We start from the raw sequence: 20,498 nt of genomic DNA on the forward strand, positions 1-20,498 counted from the left end.
TAATAAAATACAGGCTATACTCAGCCAATATCTATATGAAAAAAAACACTCCAAAAAAAATTCTTGCTAGGCTACGGACTTGAGCCAAATTCTTTATATTCACTAATTATTTCAATTTGTTAAATTTATTCCAAATTCATCCTCGCTACAATGCGCAATACTATAAATGACAAAGCATTTAGTGTATACACATGAAACGCGTTTCAGTTACATAAAATTAGTCTCACATTTCAACGCAGAAAATTTAGTAATTGATGACGTCACTTGAGATTAAGGCGAGCTTGTGTTTATTTCCACGATGATGGTGTCGGGCTCCACGTGAGAAACTAACATATTTATTATTTATCCTTAAAAACTACTTTAACCGTATAAGGATTGGATTGGCCAGAACTAAATAAGGTTTTCAAAATGGTAAGCAATATATTAAGTTAAATAAGTTTGTAATTAACCTGTGTATTATAGAAATAATCCGAATTCTATCATGCCTTCTTTCCCAATCAAGTTTACCAACCAGGCATGTTCAGTGTGATGGCCGCGACCGATGCCACATGCGGAGGGATTGAGGGCAGTCCAGTGAGGGCATTCGTGTTGATACTGTTATTGACTTATACATAGCCTCAGGCTAGTTTAACACGGACATTTTTCAATAAGCTTGGACCAGGTTACTTTCGCCAATATGATTTAACAAAAATTGATGATAATAATTGTAGGCCAAAAATGCAGATTAGGGACATTTATAATTTTTTAGTTGTAATTGTATAATTATTTCATTTATTATGAACAAAATCACGTTTCTTTTCAGTCACTGTACGCACTTTTCGAGCATGCTTCTGGCTATGCTCTGTTCGTTGTTCAAGAATTTGAAGAGATTTCCATGCAACAGCATCTGGTTGAACAAGGAGTGACAGACTTTGGTAAATTCGCTGGATTGGTGAAGCTCCACGCTTTTTCACCTTTCAAGTCTGGTACCAATGCTTTGGACAACATCAACAGTATTTCAGAAGGTTTGAATATGTTTATTATTTTTAATTTTAGACTTATTTTTATACAATTCTGATAATGTTTGTGTGTTTCTAACTCATTTAAAAAAAATTATTTTCAGGAGTAATTCACGAAGATTTACAACTGTTCCTCGACACCAACCTTCCAGAATCACCTAAGAAAAAGAAGAAGATTGTTCTAGGTGTCGGTGACGTCAAAATTGGATCTGCCATTCAAGAAGCCCTCAAGGTTCCATGTCAATCTACTGGTGTGGTTCCCGAAATCCTTAGAGGTATGCAACCAACATGCAGTGGTAACAATATCAATGTTTGGTGAAACTTCTAACTAATTAGACATTAAAACATACCAAGCCTTGTGATCACAAATAATGAAAGTCATTAATGCAAAGGCACTGCCAATAGCCATATAACAGTCAGTTCCAAGGCTCAGCTCTACTATAGTGGTGTTAGAACAAGTCTTCTACGATAAGGACTTGAAAACTGTAGGTCCGGTGTAACAACAAAAATCACTATCAATTGATAGTAAGTGGCTGCAGGACGAGACCCTTTGGTGAGCAGCATGTTAATGAAAGTGTAACATCTAGTCCACATTGCCTTGAGCACTTTAGTGGATATGTCCGCTTCACAAATCTTATATATTATTATTATAAATTACTGCATTAACTTTTTTTACTTTCAATATTTTAGGAATTCGGCTACATTTCCATGCTCTCATCAAAGGACTGACACTTGAAGTGGAGGGGAAAGCCCAATTAGGGTTGGGCCACAGCTACTCCAGAGCCAAAGTGAAGTTTAACGTAAACAGAGTAGACAACATGATCATCCAATCCATCAGTCTTTTGGACCAGTTGGATAAAGACATAAACACATTCTGTATGCGTATAAGGTACAGTATATACATGTACAATGTAGTTTTATTTCGTTCGAAATTGTTACTAGACTTGGCGATAGGGAAGGGATGTGGCAGGCAAACATGACCTCTTCCGAAATGGAACCACATACATGTATTTTTTTTTTAAATTAATTTTATTGATAATGAAATAAAATAAATAATGTTTTTGGTAAATGTCCTGTAAAGTTTGAAATATAGTATCGTTTATAAATAATAATAACATGTGTTCAACGCAGAATAGTGGGAGTGACTAGTAACTGTCCTATCTGATTGGTCGATTTTATGTAGCCATATTGGGTGGTCCCTGTCCATGCTGACCCTGCTCCATGTATATGGTTTTTTAATAGACTACGCTTATACGAAGCATCTTGCGTTTTTCTTGTTAACTAAACATGGGATTAAAATACAGTGATTAAACCTGTTAGTCAAATGTATGAAAATTTGCCCAACTGCTGTAAATAATTTTTTAAAAATCAATTTAATTAACCTCCTTTTTCAGAGAATGGTATGGCTATCACTTTCCAGAGCTGATCAAAATAGTTACAGATAATGTGACCTATGCTAAAGTGACCAAGTTCATCAAAAGTCGTGATGATTTGTCAGAAGACAGTTTAGAGGGATTAGAAGAAATCACAATGGATTCTGCCAAGGCACAGGCTATTTATGATGCAAGTAAATCATCAATGGGTAAGAAACAAACACTTTACAATCAATCCTGAGTCCCTACCATAAACAAGCCTCTCACATGCCAGCCCATTTTGTCACCCAAACAATGATGTTTTCAAGCAGGCTTTTCAACGCAAAAACAAATACATTAATTATTTACACACACCTAAACTTTTACTTAATTAATTCGCTATTTCCATGTTTAATCAATGTTAAGACTAGGCTATGAAAAAAGGCAGTTTTTAGATTTTAGCTGTGGAGCAAAACAGTTATAGATGGCTCACATTATAGGTTGGATTTTTGAGCTAGCCTCAAAATTATAAAAAAGTTTTAGAAACTAGGAATGCAATAGAACCATTTAATAAAACTTTTATCATGCAATAGAACTATGAATACTGAACAGCACATAATACAAAATTAACCAATCAAATGGCAAGAATATGCTGGAGTGTGTGTGTAATATTTCTTTATTTGTATTGTTTAAATTATAGGTATGGATATTTCAAAGATTGACCTGATAAACATTGAGAATTTCTCAAACCGTGTGATTGCTCTTGCTGACTATCGTAAGAGTCTGCATACCTACTTACAAGATAAAATGCAGAGTGTGGCGCCAAATCTAGCTGCTCTTATTGGAGATCAGGTGCGTTACTTAACTACATAATTCTAATTCTATGACCCTCGGTAACCTAACAACCAATCCAATTGCGCCTTAAACAGTGGCGCAACGCATAGAGCAAAGACCCCTGGTTTAGAACTCCTAAGGGGCCCTCTAATGCTGGATAGTTGCATTGGACTGATCATGCTCTGAAGCCCCTTCAGCTGTGGGGCCCCTGGGTTTAGCCAGTGAGTGCTCATAGCCGTTAACATTCAAGCGCAATAAAAATAACTAAAAATAATAAATATGATGAGTACATTCTGAAGATAAAAAATACCTGAATAGTATGAACAAAATAAATATAAAAATTAGAGGCTAATACCCATAAAGAAATGTACAGATATTGATATGGATGTTGCCAGGTAAGATCACACACTAATATAATATATAATTTAACTATCATTTGTAGGTTGGTGCTCGTTTGATTTCACATGCTGGTAGCCTGACCAACTTGGCTAAATACCCAGCCTCCACCGTCCAGATCCTAGGTGCTGAAAAGGCTTTATTCAGGTAATGCTTTTATTGGTTATTTTAAAGACCCATTCCCTACAATTTGTGACGTTTCGTAAAAATAATACATATATATTACTTTAAAAACATTAAACCAGGTCATTCCTTGTCTTAAATGTACGTGTTATGGGAAATTATGATAATAAAAAAAAGAGAAACAAAGAGCTCGTAGTGAATGTCCTCTCATGGCATAGCCTAGCTAGGCTTAGTTTTGTAGGCCTAGCTGGTAAACAGCAGTAACGTACGAACATCGTAAAATATTAAAATCGCCTTGGTTCACATTTTTAACCGTTTAAAGACAAAAAAAGTTATTGCAATAGGACCATACAGTATTTATTTTTACATTAAATATAGTTTGTGACCTTAAATTAGATCTAAAAAAAGTAGAGAATGGGAATTTAATTGTTTATTTGATTTAATTTAAAGTAAAGTTGGTATACCATGTGATCATTGTAGAAGATGGGTTTAGTAAAACAATCAAAACTGTACTTTTTAAAAAATCAATTAAGCGCCATTTTTTATAATACATAACTGTTATAAAACATATAACGTCTTTCATTTAACACAGGGCATTAAAAACAAGAGGTAACACACCAAAGTATGGACTGATCTACCATTCTACATTCATTGGAAGAGCTGGTGCTAAAAACAAAGGAAGAATCTCGCGCTACCTAGCAAACAAGTGCTCAATTGCGTCAAGAATAGATTGCTTTTCCGGTTTGTAATAAATTTATTCTTTTCAGAAAGTCTAAAAAAATAAGGCAGGCGTTCAAGACGTGTTTACACAACGGTTCTCGAAAATTATTGTTATTTTGACAAAATGAATGAAAACACCTATTGTCCCAATCACATCTTGATTGGTTTGTAGAAATGTTCAGTGATAGATACATATCACACACAATAGCAGAAATGAATTCCTCCTTTTCAACTCTGAATTCCAAAGATAATTAGTAATCATAATAGCCACGCCATGATCCGTTTCTAAGAATCAAGAAATAATAATGTTAATACCTTTGCCCCATTACCCATTAACATTTGTGCAATGTTTTTTTTTTCTTTTTATTTATGTCTCTGTTATAATTCGCTGTGATATAATGTTCAACAACAATTTAATGTATACCCAGTTCTAAATGTATATCTTATTGTAATCATAATAGCCACACTATGACCTGTTTCTAAGAATCAAGAAATAATGTTAATACCATTGCCTAACAACCTATAAAGCACAATTCTACATCTGCAGTGCTGGCTTAGTAACTATCAATCACTATTTTTAAAGCTTTATTCTAAACCAAACAAAATATATGTTTTTGAATCTACTAAACATTTATAATACTATTTATACTTTATCCAGAAATACCATCTTCTGTATTTGGTGAAAAACTGCGAGGCCAGGTGGAAGAACGCTTGTCATTTTATGAGACAGGTGAAACACCGAGAAAGAACATTGATGTAATGAAAGAGGCAGTCACAGAGGTAATAAAATGCATAAAACAGCATATTTTCTATCTCTATTTTATATCTGTCCCAAGTTCCACAAAATTGTTTTTTTTCTCTGAAAGTCTGATGACATATTAGTGTGTTTGTACCAACCATTGTACAATACAAATCTGTAATTGCACCTTAAGCTCTGTCTACACTATCAATAGTTTGAAGAAAAAAAACGGTGTGTTGTGCCCAAATATGGTAGTGATATGACATCATCATGGCCATATATGGACACATCACATTTTTTGTCACATACAATTTTATAGTGTGGACAGCTTTAGGTATATTTTTTATTCTTATGTTTTTACAGGCTCAGGAACATGAAGCTATATTAAAAAAGAAAAGAAAGAAGGAGAAAAAGAAGAAAAGAAAGCTGGATGAATCACAGGCTGAAGAATCACAGGCCGACACTACGATGGAAGATGACGTGACTGAAGAAACGCCAAAGAAAAAGAAGAAGAAAAGGGCAGTGCAAGAAGAGGAGGAGGTAGAAGAACCAGTGCTTAGCAACGGAACCTCTGAGAAGAAGAAAAAGAAGAAGAAAAAGATCTCTATTGATGTTAGCATGGAAGAAGAAGAGATAGAGGAGGCTCCAGTGTCCGACAAGAAAAAGAAAAAAAAGAAAGTAGAATAATCTAAGACCACGTTATTGTGATGCATTTTAATGCTAGTATGTATATTGATCCTTTCTACATTAAAGACCAACCTTTTAAACTATTTTTAATACTAACAATTAACATGTATATTTAGAATTTCTGAATTGTTCATCGTAGTCGGCAAAAAAAAAATCCCTCAACATCATACTCGTTGAATCAGAAATTCTAACGGTCCCAAACTAAAGAAAGTATAAATATGAATTTATAACAAGTTGTAGGTTAGTGCTGGGGTGGAATTGGCTTGGCTTGGCTTAGCTAATGATCCGTAGGCCCTTGGTTCAAATATTGTCAGATGTGGAACAGATTTCTACCTTTCTGGAGCAAAGTGACTGTGGCTGTGGGCCTAAACAATTTATGATAAAAAAAACCTAATATATAGTCCCCTGCAAAACTAAGATGTATGTAAGCTATGTGTATATTGTGGTATAATTGAAACCAAGCGTGCATATATAGGTAATGTTGTCGCTAATAAAATTTGTACTCTTCTCGGACATAAATTATTATAACAACAATAGAAGAAATATCTACATTACAATTTATATTATCTATTTTATTGTTTAATTTTGTACTGTATTATTTTGTACGCATAGAATCAATTGTCTTTACCCACTCCACCTACACTGTATTACTATAAAATTAAATCATAATCATATTAACAAATGGTATGATTTATATATCAAGCATTTTTATTGAAATAAATTCCATTCAAACCAGTTATAAAAGTGTCATATTTATCTTCTGTTAATCTTATTACAAAGTAAATTAATATTGGAAAATATTATTCTCAATTTAATAGCACTCAATGCTGTAGTTAACTGAATTATATGCAAGGACATCCCAGCTAATAGGTGATATTAGAATAAAGGTGCTTATCTCATAAAGAAATCCCTGCGATTCTATATCACATATCGATCAAAGTCGATCCTGAGTAACTCCGCCCCTTGGCAACAACTAAGCCAATTAGAAGGATAATAAAGTGAGCAGAAGTCGTGTTTTTTACAGTCTGGTTCGTCCCATGTCATGGTTGATTGAGCACCAGGCCATGCATGTAAGTAATTGATATCAATGCTTGTAATTTGACTGAAAGCGTTGTTGCATGTAGAGTGGAGTATGTTAGCAATTTTACAAGTAATTGTATGGGAGAACCATAAAACTCAATTGAGGCAATTGTAGTTTATATAAAATGACAATAATGGTTCTTCTTTCATTCTGCATGAACATGTCGTTATTTTCAATAGTAGTTATGTTGGAAAAATTGTGTTGGGAGTATATCTCAAGATGTTCTTGCATTCTAATGCAAATAATTAATGTTTATGAGATGAATGTGAAGAACATGAGTTGAAGGATTGACTGTCTTATTTAACAAGTCCGAGACAAATTTGTCTTTCTATTCTTATTATTTCATTCATTCAACAAGGTTGTAGCGAGAGGTTAAAAACAGACGAGGCAAAGATGCTTTAAATATAATTATTATTACAAAATATGACGATCTGTGCTGGGGAATTGGGGTGAGTGGTGAAAATTTCAGATGAGATGAGACAGCCCTGTTCAATGAATACAAATTAAATTCTAAATTTAATATGTAATTAAAGTCATTTTTGTTGCATACCATCGTATACACACAGTTAACGCACAACAAACGAGTTCCACAAAATATTTTAAAATTTTTATTCTTTTATTAGAAAGATAATTTGAAATGTGTTTTTTTTTCTATACATTAATTTAAATAGCAGCACAATTGACATAGCTATTGATGTTACTAAATATTATATATGACTCTAGAATAGCATAAACCTAAAATAATTAATTACTAATAGCTACCTTTTCATTACACTATACAAGCTAGTTAATATAGATATATTATAGTTTTATGTTTACAAGTTACTGTAAACATGATACAAAACATTCACTTTTATTTTAATAATACAAACTAGGGTATCCAAGTATAAATCATTATAAAATAATTATCATTTATTATCAATCAATCTATTATATCAAATCATTATCATTTGTTAATATCAACCATTATTTTTACCATATCATAATTATTATCAATATCAAATAAATATCATTTATTATTATTATTATTAGTCATTATTCTTATCATATCATCAATATGAAATGAATATAATTTTATTATTATTAATCTTTATCAAATTAACTCATTAATTATTATTGTGACTGTAGAAATATTACTATTATAATTATGAAATATTATAAATACTAAGAAATCTGGCCACGGAATTTAACAAAATTGTTATCGCCAAAATTAACAAAATAAAGACAAAGTTCAATTTTAGCTTGTTGACTTTTAAGGTATGATAATGATAATATGTTTACATAGACCTACTAAATTTAATTAAGTTAAGTAAGCATAATAAACAGGTTAATGAACTACTGTACTATATTTCATTGAAACAATTGTATTATTTGTAGACGTATCTAATTTTTGTTTAATAAATTTATTATGCTTGGTCCATTTTCAAATTACTTTCAGACCAATCCACAATCGATTTTGTTTAATTTTGGAAAAGCAAATTTAATTGCTTAAAGAAAGTTTAAACAAATACTAAAGTATATTTTATAAACATTTATTGGGCTTGTTCATGCTTTGTTATTTATCTGGGTAAATTGGTGAGCAACCCAGTTAGCGATATTTGGCCTGGGGTAAATAACTTACCCAGGTAAATAACTAACCATGAAAACCCCTTGCACATTATTTACTTTGCATTCAATACAATCATTCACTTTCTAAAAACTCTACCGAAATTAGATCCAGATTGCATCTTGAATAATTCATTGTTATTTGTGAATGGCTAAATGTCAACAGCTTAGGGGGTGATTAGACTAATTAGATTCCCTAACTTGTTAACCTATTTTTACACTCTGTAATTACAATGCAGGCCATTAAATACCAAACCAGTGGTGGAGTTGATTTCTTAATTACGAGTTCATACCGTTTAAAATGTGTATTTATATTCCATTAACATTATAAATATCATTATTTACAAATTTATGTACACTATATTATCAGCTTATCTATTCTTTCAACTGTCAATTTCAATATATTATTGAATTACAGTACCACACATAAAATACATTGAAATGAAGTACATTCGGGAGTACATTTAACCAATTTTAAACATACAGGGACATGAACAGGGTGTAGGGTGTAGGGAGTTGGGGTGAGGCTGGGGCTGATAGATTGGAAGTATTAATGAGTTCACCCACAGTTCTGATCCTGTAATTTTACCCCATTAGCCTTCCTCCTTATTGGCAATTTACACAGACGAGTGGTAACGGTATTACAAGTATAGAATCTTATGACCATTACACACAACGCAGAGCGAACAAGCGGTTTACACTCAGGATAGATACAGATTCTCTGGGGACAGGCTACACGGTTTTCCACTTACCGTTCGTCTGTGTAAATTGTCATTTACAAGCATTTATACGACACTTAAATTGTAACTTATATTTTGTTGATTTCGACTAGTACAAAATGCGAAATAAACATACACAGACTGAATTCAACTTATCTAACCCTATATATATAGATATAAATAAAACTTACTCTGGCAACGATACACAAAAAATAAGAAATTAAAGGCAGTTTTGTAAAGGAAGTCATTTGGCCTATCAAAACATTAACAATTATATATTGATTGTGGTCCCAGTATCTCTTACTACTATAAAATAAAAATGGCAAAATATAACAAAATACATTGCAATGAAAACTAAGTAATTACAATATCAAACAGCATTCAAATAATTTTCACAAAATTGTTATCAACATGCTGAGACAGTGCGAAAACATTTAATACTAATTATTGATACATTGAATCATAGTGTTTAAAGAACATGTTACACTGCGTAGCATAGCTGTCAACATATGTGGTTCCATAAATTAATTGTTTGATAAATACCTCTGACAGGATTCAAACTGCTGCTACATATTGTAATTTACCTTTTCAAAATATCTTTACTGTATTTTATTAAATGGAGATTTGTATCTGGAAAATGATCTAACAACATAAGCACATGCACATAACCAACTGTACTGTTATTAAGTAAGTATGTAATATATATATTTATGTGTTCATATCAGTAACTGTTTAAAATAAATAAGTCTTTCAATATACCTTAAATTTAATGAATGAAGTAAAAAATTAATCAACCAATTAATCATAGTAATCAATAAATTAATCAGAATAGTAATCAATCAAATAATCATACAGTAGTGGTAATCAATCAATCAGATTAGGAATCAATCAATTACAATAGAAATCAATTAGTGTAATAATCAATCAGTGTAGTAATCAATCAGTGTTGTAATCAATCAGTGTAGTAGTCAATCAATCAGAGTAATAATCAATCAGTAGCAATAAATCAGTTAGAATAGTAATCAATCATAGTAATAATCAATCAATCAATCAGAGTAATAATCAATCAATTGGAATAGTAATCAATCATAGTAATAATCAATCAATCAATCAGAGTAATAATCAATCAATTAGAATAGTAATCAATCCGAGTAATAATCAATCAATCAGAGTAGTAATCAATCAATTAGAATAGTAATCAATCCGAGTAATAATCAATCAATCAGAGTAATAACCAATCAATCAGAGTAGTAATCAATCAATTAGAATAGTAATCAATCCGAGTAATAATCAATCAATCAGAGTAATAATCAATCAATTAGAGTAGTAATCAATCAATTAGAATAGTAATCAATCAGAGTAATAATCAATCAATCAGAGTAGTAATCAATCAATTAGAATAGTAATCAATCAGAGTAATAATCAATCCGAGTAATAATCAATCAGAGTAATAACCAATCAATCAGAGTAGTAATCAATCAATTAGAATAGTAATCAATCAGAGTAATAATCAATTAATCAGAGTAATAATCAATCAATCAGAGTAATAATCAATCAATTAGAATAGTAATCAATCACTAATAATCAATTAATCAATCAATCAGAGTATAAATCGATTAGAGTAGAAATCAATCAATCAGATTAGAAACCAATTCATCAATCAATCAACAGATCAGTTAATCAATCTGGAGCTAATGAATGGATCAATGAGTAATCAATATAGCAGATTAGTAAATATAAAATACTGAGGTACATTAGAAAAGGAATTGTTGTCACAACCATACATGTTTGAATTTATTATACATATACACTACAGTAGTCTCTTTCAATACAATGTCTAATGGCACCTACACACACACTGATTAATATATTTTATATTTACGTTTATGATAAATGCATGGATGATTATTTACCTTCTTTGATTGTGTTTTATTGATCTTTAAATTTTCAAGAATGAATTACAAATTAGAATCAAAATATTATAGTAAATATAACATTTTTACTTCAATTAAAGCAAGGTTGAACTCCGATTTGTAGGCCTACCAAACCTAAATATTTTTAAATTTATGATCAATATTATGGTTTTGTAACAAATTGTAGTGCATCTCATTTTCTTTTTTTAAATTGAATAAATTATTGATTGTAAACACTTTATTTATTCACACCATTAATGTTTACGAATATTTTATTCTAAGAAAATCATAAATAATTTTATGGCCTTTAATTTTAACAGAGAAATATATTATTTAACGGCCTATCATCTTTTACGATCCTCAATCTTTTGAAATATTTTTTAGGGATAAGGCTATATTAACAATTGTACTAATATTCAAGAAATTAGCATTTTCAGAATATATTTTTCTATTGCATACATTCAAATTAAACAATCTTCATACAGACAACAGCAAGATAATATATAGCGAACATCCAGAAATACAATTAACCATTGACCAATAGATCCTTAGGGAGATGTGGCTTAGCTTGCTAATAGCAAGACTATCATTGAGTCCATTCACGAAAGCCTGACTGTAGCAGTATAGAACTCACATTAAAGGAGTATCATATATTGTAACAATATCTACTGGCCTGATATTAAAAGCCATGGTGACAGTACAACAGATATTATATGATATCTTCATAAAATTATCTTTTGTAATTCGTTTTCTTTATATAATTGTACAGGTTTTTTTTTTATCTTGTATAGATTGTTTATAGGAATAACAATAAATAGTATAATATTATATTATATAAACTTTCAAGATTGACAAATTGAATTGACAAATTAATAAATTGACTAAATGATTGATTACGTTATTGATTATGCAATTTGATAAATAAATTTACTATTGTAGAGTATTAAAAAATGAAATCAATAAATAAAAAAAGATGTGCAAGTATTGTATACTAATTATAGATGATTGATCAATAAAGTATTGATCACTTGAACATGATGATTGATACATTGAAATCAATATAATTGATTGATTAGCTTTGATAAAAAAGCCATAACGTAAACCTACACTGTTCATTTATTGGATACATTGTTCAAAAGTCATACAGAATTAGAAACTAATAAAAATGAAAAATATTATCCACAGCCATAGCCAATAGAACATGGGCTAATGCATTTTCTATTAAATTATATTATCAATAAATAAACAAATTAACTATTAAGATTTCATTTGCAAAATTAAAAGTAAAATTAAGCATATTTTACCACTACAAATTATTTTAGATCCATGAATAAATTTGTACTGTTAAAACACAAGACAGACCTATGTGGGTTCACCTATATCAACAGGGATCTTGATCATAAAACAAATTACAGTACTTCTAGTTTGGCATAGATTTATACCCCAGGGTGGGCTTATGGTTGAGTCATTACTATGGTAAAGCTTTGTCTACACTATCAAACTTTATGTGACAAAAAAATGTGATGTGCCCATATATGGACCTGATAATGTCATATCACTACCATATTTGGGCATATTACTACCATATACGGGCACATCACACTTTTTTTGTAGCGTAGACAGAGCTTTAAACTGATTTTTGTCACATAATAATTTTTGCAACAGTAGGTTACAACAACATGTTACCATACTGAATGAATTACAGGCTTGTAAATCGATTATGGAACTAAATGATTTATGACAATAAAACAACAACACAGTAGACTAAAAATAATTGAACAATGTATGAACTTTGAATTCAAACTGAACTCTCTAAGAAGCAAAAAAAAACAACCATAAAATAAAAAAAAACAATATAAAGTGTAACCATTATATCGTGGATAGAATATCATGTAATAGAAGTAGTGATGTAGTTACAAGAAATAAAGTGGTGCGGTTTTTCGCAAGAAAAGATAACAATCTCTGTTCAAGCCACTGGGTTGTCAAAGGCTTCTGTGAAAAAATGGTCAGGTTGAAACCTTACCAAACGTACCAGTCCAGGGCCTGATTCTATTGAAAAATACCAAAAGAACAGTCTTCGAAAAATTAAATTAAAAATTATTAAAAAACATTGCATTGCAGCTGAACATTGCTCCATGGAGAACGTGTTTTAAACCAATATATGATGATCAAATGCAATCAATTTGGGTTTTTTAAAACCGTATTTAAAATCAGTTCATTTATGTGAACCTGTTTCTTTTGGGAAGAGAATACTGTTCTTTCAAAATACCATATTTAATTCCGCATTCTCTTACTCAATAGAAACAGGCTTTTGTTACATAATTAGGGTGAGAGAATTTGATATATATCATTGTGTAAGATCTGTACTGTAGAATGTAACCCCACCAGCCTTTCTCTTTCCTCCTCCTCCATTATTTATCTCTTTAGATAATGAGGCAGTGTCACATATAAAGATTTACAGAACATTAAAGTACATGATAATGATAATTAATTTTGAGGTAAATCCTTGCTTGAATTTTGTATTTTTTTTAAATTGGAATCAAATGAAACTTTTCAACAAATGTTCAATGACTCATTAAAACAAATATGTAGTACAGTATTTGTAAACAGTATAACAAAGTGAATTAATTTAAATGTTAAATCAAGGATTAAACAGTATAAGTATATTGACATTGAGCTGATTAATGAATATTCATGAGTGGTAATCATACAAGATTTTTTCATTTGCATATTTGTGACATTGTATTACAAAGAAGGTTATTTGTACTGTAAGTTTTCTGATAATATTAAAAGTATATGTCCAAATAAAGAACAATACATAGTACAGTGCAGTACATACAGTTTCTGTACTTAATATTCATTTTCAGGATTGGTTTATTTGTTTGATTTACTTCGTTTTAAGTGAATTACATTATGAGGTAAAATCATGGAGAAGAGGTGAGAAGACTGGTGGGGGCTATTTCCGAAATAGTACTTATTACAAAGACATAACTCAATTAGTAATTCATCTTTTTATGTTAAGAATGGTTTTATACTGTTAGTGTTACAGTCAAGTTTGAAGTTGCTGGTACTTTCATAGATTACTTTTCTCTTCAATATTATAATCTTGATTTTTAATAGCCATGATTAATTTAATGATCTGTTTATTGACAATTGGTTGAAATTCATGTCTGGTATTAATAACTCTGTAAATATTACCAGTTTCTAAATGTTAAACTTACAGAGATACTAAAATAACAATATATATAAAGATAGGCAGTTTTCAACAGTACTTTCCAGCACAATTTCGGTCATTTTGATACCCTATGTGTATGGATATACATGCAGTATAAAAAATTTGTCCAACAAAAAAAAATGTACAAACTCTCCTTTTGTTATACCGTAGTAAGACCAGTTTACACAAATGAGCGGTAATGGTAAGCGGTAAGATTGTCCCACATAGAATTTGTATCTATCCTTTTTTAACCCACCTGTCTGCTCCGCGTTGTGTGTAAATGGTCATAAGGAATAACACAGAATTTTATTACCGTTACCGCTTGTCTGCGTAAATTGGCCCTTAGTGTATAGATACCAATTAATGGTAACTATAGTGTTTTGTATAGCTACACAAATTCATTTTTATCCAGCTCGTATGTTTACAAACGTGGATAAAATATAAAAAATTGGCGGGATCTTCAAAACTGGTAGTTGGTGAGTTGGTTCTGTTTGTATCATGATACACTTTGCAATTTTTCAGTCTCGCTCTTTAACGGCTACTTCAAATTCCCTGTATTCTTCCCTTTTCTTTCTTCCTTCACTGGCAACATTCAATCTTAATAATCTGAGACCACAATTAATTAATTAATTTAGATTCAATCACAATTTTATCATAAAATATATGTATTTACATTATCTCTATATAAATGTATCTTCTCTCTCAATTGGCTACTGTTAGCTGAAATGAAGTCTTGGTCTATAATGCAGCAAGATTGGACAGTTCTGTAATGACAAAAACAAAAAATACAGATTTTTTTACAATATTTAAAGATTTTGCATGTCGAATGCACACTAGTATTAGTTAGGTTTGCGGTATGCTTGAGAGTCTTGATGTTTTAGTTCGACAACCGTCTTGGAGAATAAAAAGAACTAATTTTAAATAAACACTGTCTCGATTGTTAAATACTGTATTCGTTTTAAGAATGATTCCATGGATCATTTTCAGAAGAAAGTTGTTAACCAAAATATCGAGACATTCTCAATTATGATTTATTTTCTTTTGGTGTAGTGTACCGCAAATTAACTTTACTGAAGATGTTTTTTTAGTAACAAACAAATGATAGTTTAATAACAGCAGAATTAAGGGGACACCTTCAGACACAAAAAAGTGGCCCCTTGATAGAATGTCGCCTGAGTGGTTTGCCGTTCATTTTAAAGTGAAGCAATTCCTCCGAATACGTAACTTTCTTTTTTTTTATGATACATTAACATTTTATTTCATAACAACAGACCCATATTAGTTTATAGTTTGGTAGTTTTTTCTTTGGGCCTTAAACACTTGTAAAAGTCTGTGTCAATATCTTTGTCTAATTCATAGCAGTGTGCTGTAGTAAAGGTTAGAAACATATTCTTTAAGACAAATTACATAGATTACTATGTTTAGGTTTCTATTAACTGCTACAGTACCATTTGTTTATAAAATAAATATAACTATCCAATATTTACACGTATATGCTTTCTATTAAAACAAATTTACTAAGCATCCCCTTTATAATGATAACATCATAACAATGCCAATCCAATGAAAGCACACAATGCATAAAATAATTAATGACTTCAAGGCCCTTTTCTATCAGCAAAACCATCATCTAGACAACAGCGAATATAAAAATAACTTGACAGAATGTGAATAAATATAGCTTGAAATATTGTTCAATAACAACTTAAAAATGGCAATGTAAAAACAGATGTAAATTGTACTCGGAATCTAATCTATTACACTACACCACAATCCGCATAATTCTACAATCTAATAACCGTAGTCTTTACATAGACAAATATACATCTGTGAACGTATACAGCACAGTGCCTACAGTAACACACACTATATACAGCACTGACTAGTATTACTAGCTGTCGTATCAAGGTATAATAATTCTCATGGAATAAAGCTGCAGGGCTGTGCGTTCCTGTTAACACCTTTCTTAAGGCTAAGCACAGCTTGGTTAAAACCAATGGAGATATGACAATAGCGGGTGGTAAATTGAAACTTTATGAGTGGACCGTTGGCTAGATTGAATAACTAAATATTGTATACACGGCATACAGGTAAAGATGTATGGGCGTCGATATGGCTTTGATAAACGGAAAAGAAATTGGATTGAGATGCAGAAAAAAATCTTCTAAATGCAAAAGGCAATAATAATTTCTACAGTAGTATTACATAGTATAAAATCAGGTGATTTGTTTCAAGGATGCGGAAGGTGGGGTGAGGAGGGCAGGGTAAGGAGTGTGTGGTGAGGAGAAGGGAAAAAGAGGTATAAATTGGAAAGATGGGAAAGACTGTATTTTTAGAATCAATAAAACTAGAATTTCAATTTAATTTATTATGCAACATAAAAGTGAAATACTTCCTATGGACAGAAAATCATGTTTTTTTATTGAACATTTATTTAAAGAACATACTTTTTATTATCATATATCATATGTATCATTTGATAATATATGAGAAAATATGTCAATTTCAAAGTATGATGCTTTACACATTCATCAGCTGTTGGACATAACAAAGGGCATTTCTTGAATACAACTATCTGGGGAGGAAAATTACAATGAAATAGTCTAAGAATTACAGCAAAATATATAATAAGGACAAAACAAATCAAGAAACAAACAATTTTACAATTGTGCTGAATAAGAATTCGAACAAAAAGAAATTTTTTTTAAATGTGAAATAAATGTTCTCGATTTTTAAAGAACAGAAATGTCGACATACTGTACCATAATGTCGACAGAAATAAATTCAATATGATGTTTTTTCCAAGTCATATGATTCAATAATGACATTGTAGCAAAAAAAAAATCTTTATGGTTGTTGAAAGACAAAATACTAAAGACAGTTTCTGAGTCAATTTATCACTCTTCTTGGATAATGACAAACAAAATCTACTTTTAAAACACTGTAAAATCAGGTTCAAACTAAAATGATTAAAAACGTTTTGGATATTAACATCGGTTTATTAGTTAACTGTTCTTTAATTATAGCATAAAATCATTAAATTAATTGGGATATAGGCATAATCAATCATAACTAATTATTATATGTAGAAAATGAATATTTTTTAATACTCAATAATAGATGTATTGATTTTTAGAAAAAACTGCATACCTGACTGTACAAATGATTTATTCTTCTAAATTCTATTAATTTGAAATTGGTTGAACAAAATGCACAAAAATGATATTGATTCATTGATATTTCCTATAAAAAAATGTACATTAATTTAACAAAAGAAGAATCAACCTGTAAACCATGTAAAAAAAACCACAGTATGACTCTCCTTTGGGACGCATATCAAGTGGACATCTCTATTAGTATTAAGGGTACAAGTTTATGTGAAATTAACAATGGGTAATATTCTATTTAACACTATGATGGCCAACCCTTTTGCAATGACCTATATTGGGTCCTGAATGTGTCCCCTTAATAGGGGTTTTATACACTTATAAAACTAGAAGAAAAATTTACATTATTTAATTTACAAAACTGCTAGTCTAAACCTAGACATTTATTTGGTTACACTCTACAGTATGTAAATGTTGTACATTATGTGATTAATGAGTAGTCACACGTTCCCTGTAACATGTATTACCAATTAATGTACTGGTTCAATTTGCTATTGAAATATCCAAATGGTTGACAACCATTACTAATTAATTAATTACTTAGCAGTAGCTCATACATAATTACAACCTGTTTCCTTTTCTACCGTGTTTGATTATCCTATAAAAAAAACAGCACTGTTCTGAATCTAATTTCTTCTATTATTGTAATTATTGCAATAAAGATTAAACAAATAATGATGAAGTCAATAATGTTTTTCCTCCATAATCAAATACTGCAAAGGAGAACTGATTCTCTTTACTGTACCATACAAGTATCATAGACAAATTATTTATATCAATCTACGACAGGGTTTTAACCACTATTTTTAGCACAAAATATCAGCCATTGTTTTCGTCCATAAAATTGAGGTTCTGTTATCACACTATACTGTACCTAATAATCCTAACAACAAAATAAAACTAAACAGCAACATACTAAATAATTCATTGACCAAAAATGATAAGGCAGATTCCTTATTGTGTTAATTCCTTTATTTAATACACTCAGTATAAATTATACTCGCATTAATTCCCATTTGTAACAGAAAGTTAATTTGTATGATACATAGTGAATGCTAATGTTAATGCTGCTATCGCATGACATACTTCTCACTGCACTTATGCTATAGTCAATAACATGTTTGATGCGTTGCTTCTTCATATCGTGTAATATACCTGACAACTAGCTGACATCCTGCTGGTAACATAAGCATTATGATGCTGTCCTCAGATCCACTGTTATTGTTTTTACATTGTGTTTGGTTACTGCGTGAAATATGTTGAATCTGTATTCTAACTGGGTAGTAGTCACTAATACTTAATTGGTTAATTAGTTATGTTGTCAATCATTATTCATATATTTTGTTTTAGGAACTGAATTTTAATTTCAAATTCATATATTTGATGTCTAATTTCAAATGAGAACTACTTGATTCTGCTCTTTCAATATTTATATACTTTTTCTATGTAGTTGCTTTTCTTTTTATTTCTTTTATTTTCTCTTGCATTATTGTAAACAATTGTTGTCATTAATAATTGTTATTACTACCATTAATGAATAAATGTTATATATATATATATACCTTGAAATTCTATTTTGCACAAAAAATTAGCAAATTAAATTTCTATTCTGACACAGAAACTAATTATTAATACTTTTTTGTCTGAAAGTGTGTGGATGGGTTTCCAAATATTACATCCATTGGTCGTACCACAGCGGTTTTCTCCGTCATATCATGAGAATGGGACTGTGATAAGAATGGTCTATAATAATATGTTAATACAGTAGTTTATGCAGATGGATAGCATTTTAATTATTTGTCATCTATCTATTGATGCTACAATTTTCATTATTTTCTGTCTAAGTGTATATCACAGTTGGGTTCAATTTAGTTGAAAAAATTGATTGCAAAAATCATTTCAACATTAAACTAATTTCTTCATTACTTTTCTTTTTTAATTTTCTTCTTACTAAGTGTTTAATACTGGAGATGATACTGAAAATATACAATATCTTTTAAACTAAAAATATTACATTGTTATCATCATTATTATTATTATTATTAAGTAATAAAATAATTATATAAATATTGAATTTAATGGATTTAGCAGAAAGGAAATATGGCATGACATTAAAATTTATTCAAATCTAAAAACAAGCTGTTTCATCAATTTATGCATTGTACTGTATGTTACTACTGTACATTATCCCTGAATATCTTAACTAGACATAACCTCAGCAAATAGATGATAATTTTTCCCACAGGACTGTGATATAGTATCCATCTGAAAACAGTGTAAAGATCGTATCTAACTAACTACACATAAAGAACTACTTTAGATCATGAATGTAATAAAATTAATTCCTTCGTGTTTAGACTAATTAAACAAATTTAATGATTAACTGGTAATGGTATTTATACAGAATTGATTTATTTCATTAAAATTGTATGTAATGTAACTGAATTTTAAATAATTTTATATTGTTATTTTTATGTTTTATCATTCAGGTTAGTGTCTACACAGAAATATATATTATTACTGTTTATATTACCATTTCAAATAAAGAAAATAAAAAATCCATTATATAATTTACAGACATACAGTAGAAGACATTCAAACTGCCCAGTGATATACTGAAAATGTATTAATTAATTTAGAAACAATAATAATGATAAATTTGTGAGAATCGTAAAAAGCCGCCCAAACCGAGTTTCGAACGTAGAGCCTTCTGCTTGATAGGCAGATGTCCTAACCATTAGACCACCAAGGCTTTCGTGGTATTGTTCAATTTTTATTGGATAGCGACTCGGCGGGGTATGGCGGGAGGGGTATGGCGGACAGGCACTAGTTATCAATATTATACTGTATGCATGCATAACAGAGATCAAATTGATATGTCCTCATCTTTCAGTTTATTAATCCACTAAGCGGGATCCCCTAAGAGATACATATAATTTACAGGCATATA

At 30.3% G+C, this 20,498-nt stretch overlaps 2 protein-coding genes across 2 annotated transcripts in view; one reads left to right on the plus strand and one right to left on the minus strand.

The window, feature by feature from the left end:
- The first annotated feature begins 274 nt into the window (after positions 1-274).
- Positions 275-5,987, plus strand: LOC144836772 (nucleolar protein 56-like). Its single transcript, XM_078691623.1, has 10 exons — positions 275-411; positions 803-1,004; positions 1,103-1,273; positions 1,689-1,887; positions 2,393-2,580; positions 3,051-3,202; positions 3,627-3,727; positions 4,296-4,444; positions 5,082-5,203; positions 5,526-5,987. Exons 1-10 carry the CDS (start codon positions 409-411, stop codon positions 5,847-5,849), a joined length of 1,611 nt encoding a protein of 536 aa, XP_078547749.1. The 5' UTR covers positions 275-408; the 3' UTR covers positions 5,850-5,987.
- An 8,535-nt stretch (positions 5,988-14,522) lies between these two features.
- The window catches only part of LOC144837068 (polycomb group RING finger protein 3-like), a 30,487-nt gene continuing 24,511 nt past the window's right edge, over positions 14,523-20,498 (minus strand). Inside the window, exon 8 of the mRNA XM_078692058.1 lies at positions 14,523-15,145. Coding sequence (XP_078548184.1) covers positions 15,098-15,145 — 48 coding nt within the window. The 3' untranslated portion in view covers positions 14,523-15,097. The remainder of the gene's footprint in view (positions 15,146-20,498) is intronic.

This window comes from Antedon bifida, chromosome 3 (assembly GCF_963402885.1).
Source record: "Antedon bifida chromosome 3, ecAntBifi1.1, whole genome shotgun sequence".
Classification (NCBI taxonomy): domain Eukaryota; kingdom Metazoa; phylum Echinodermata; class Crinoidea; order Comatulida; family Antedonidae; genus Antedon; species Antedon bifida.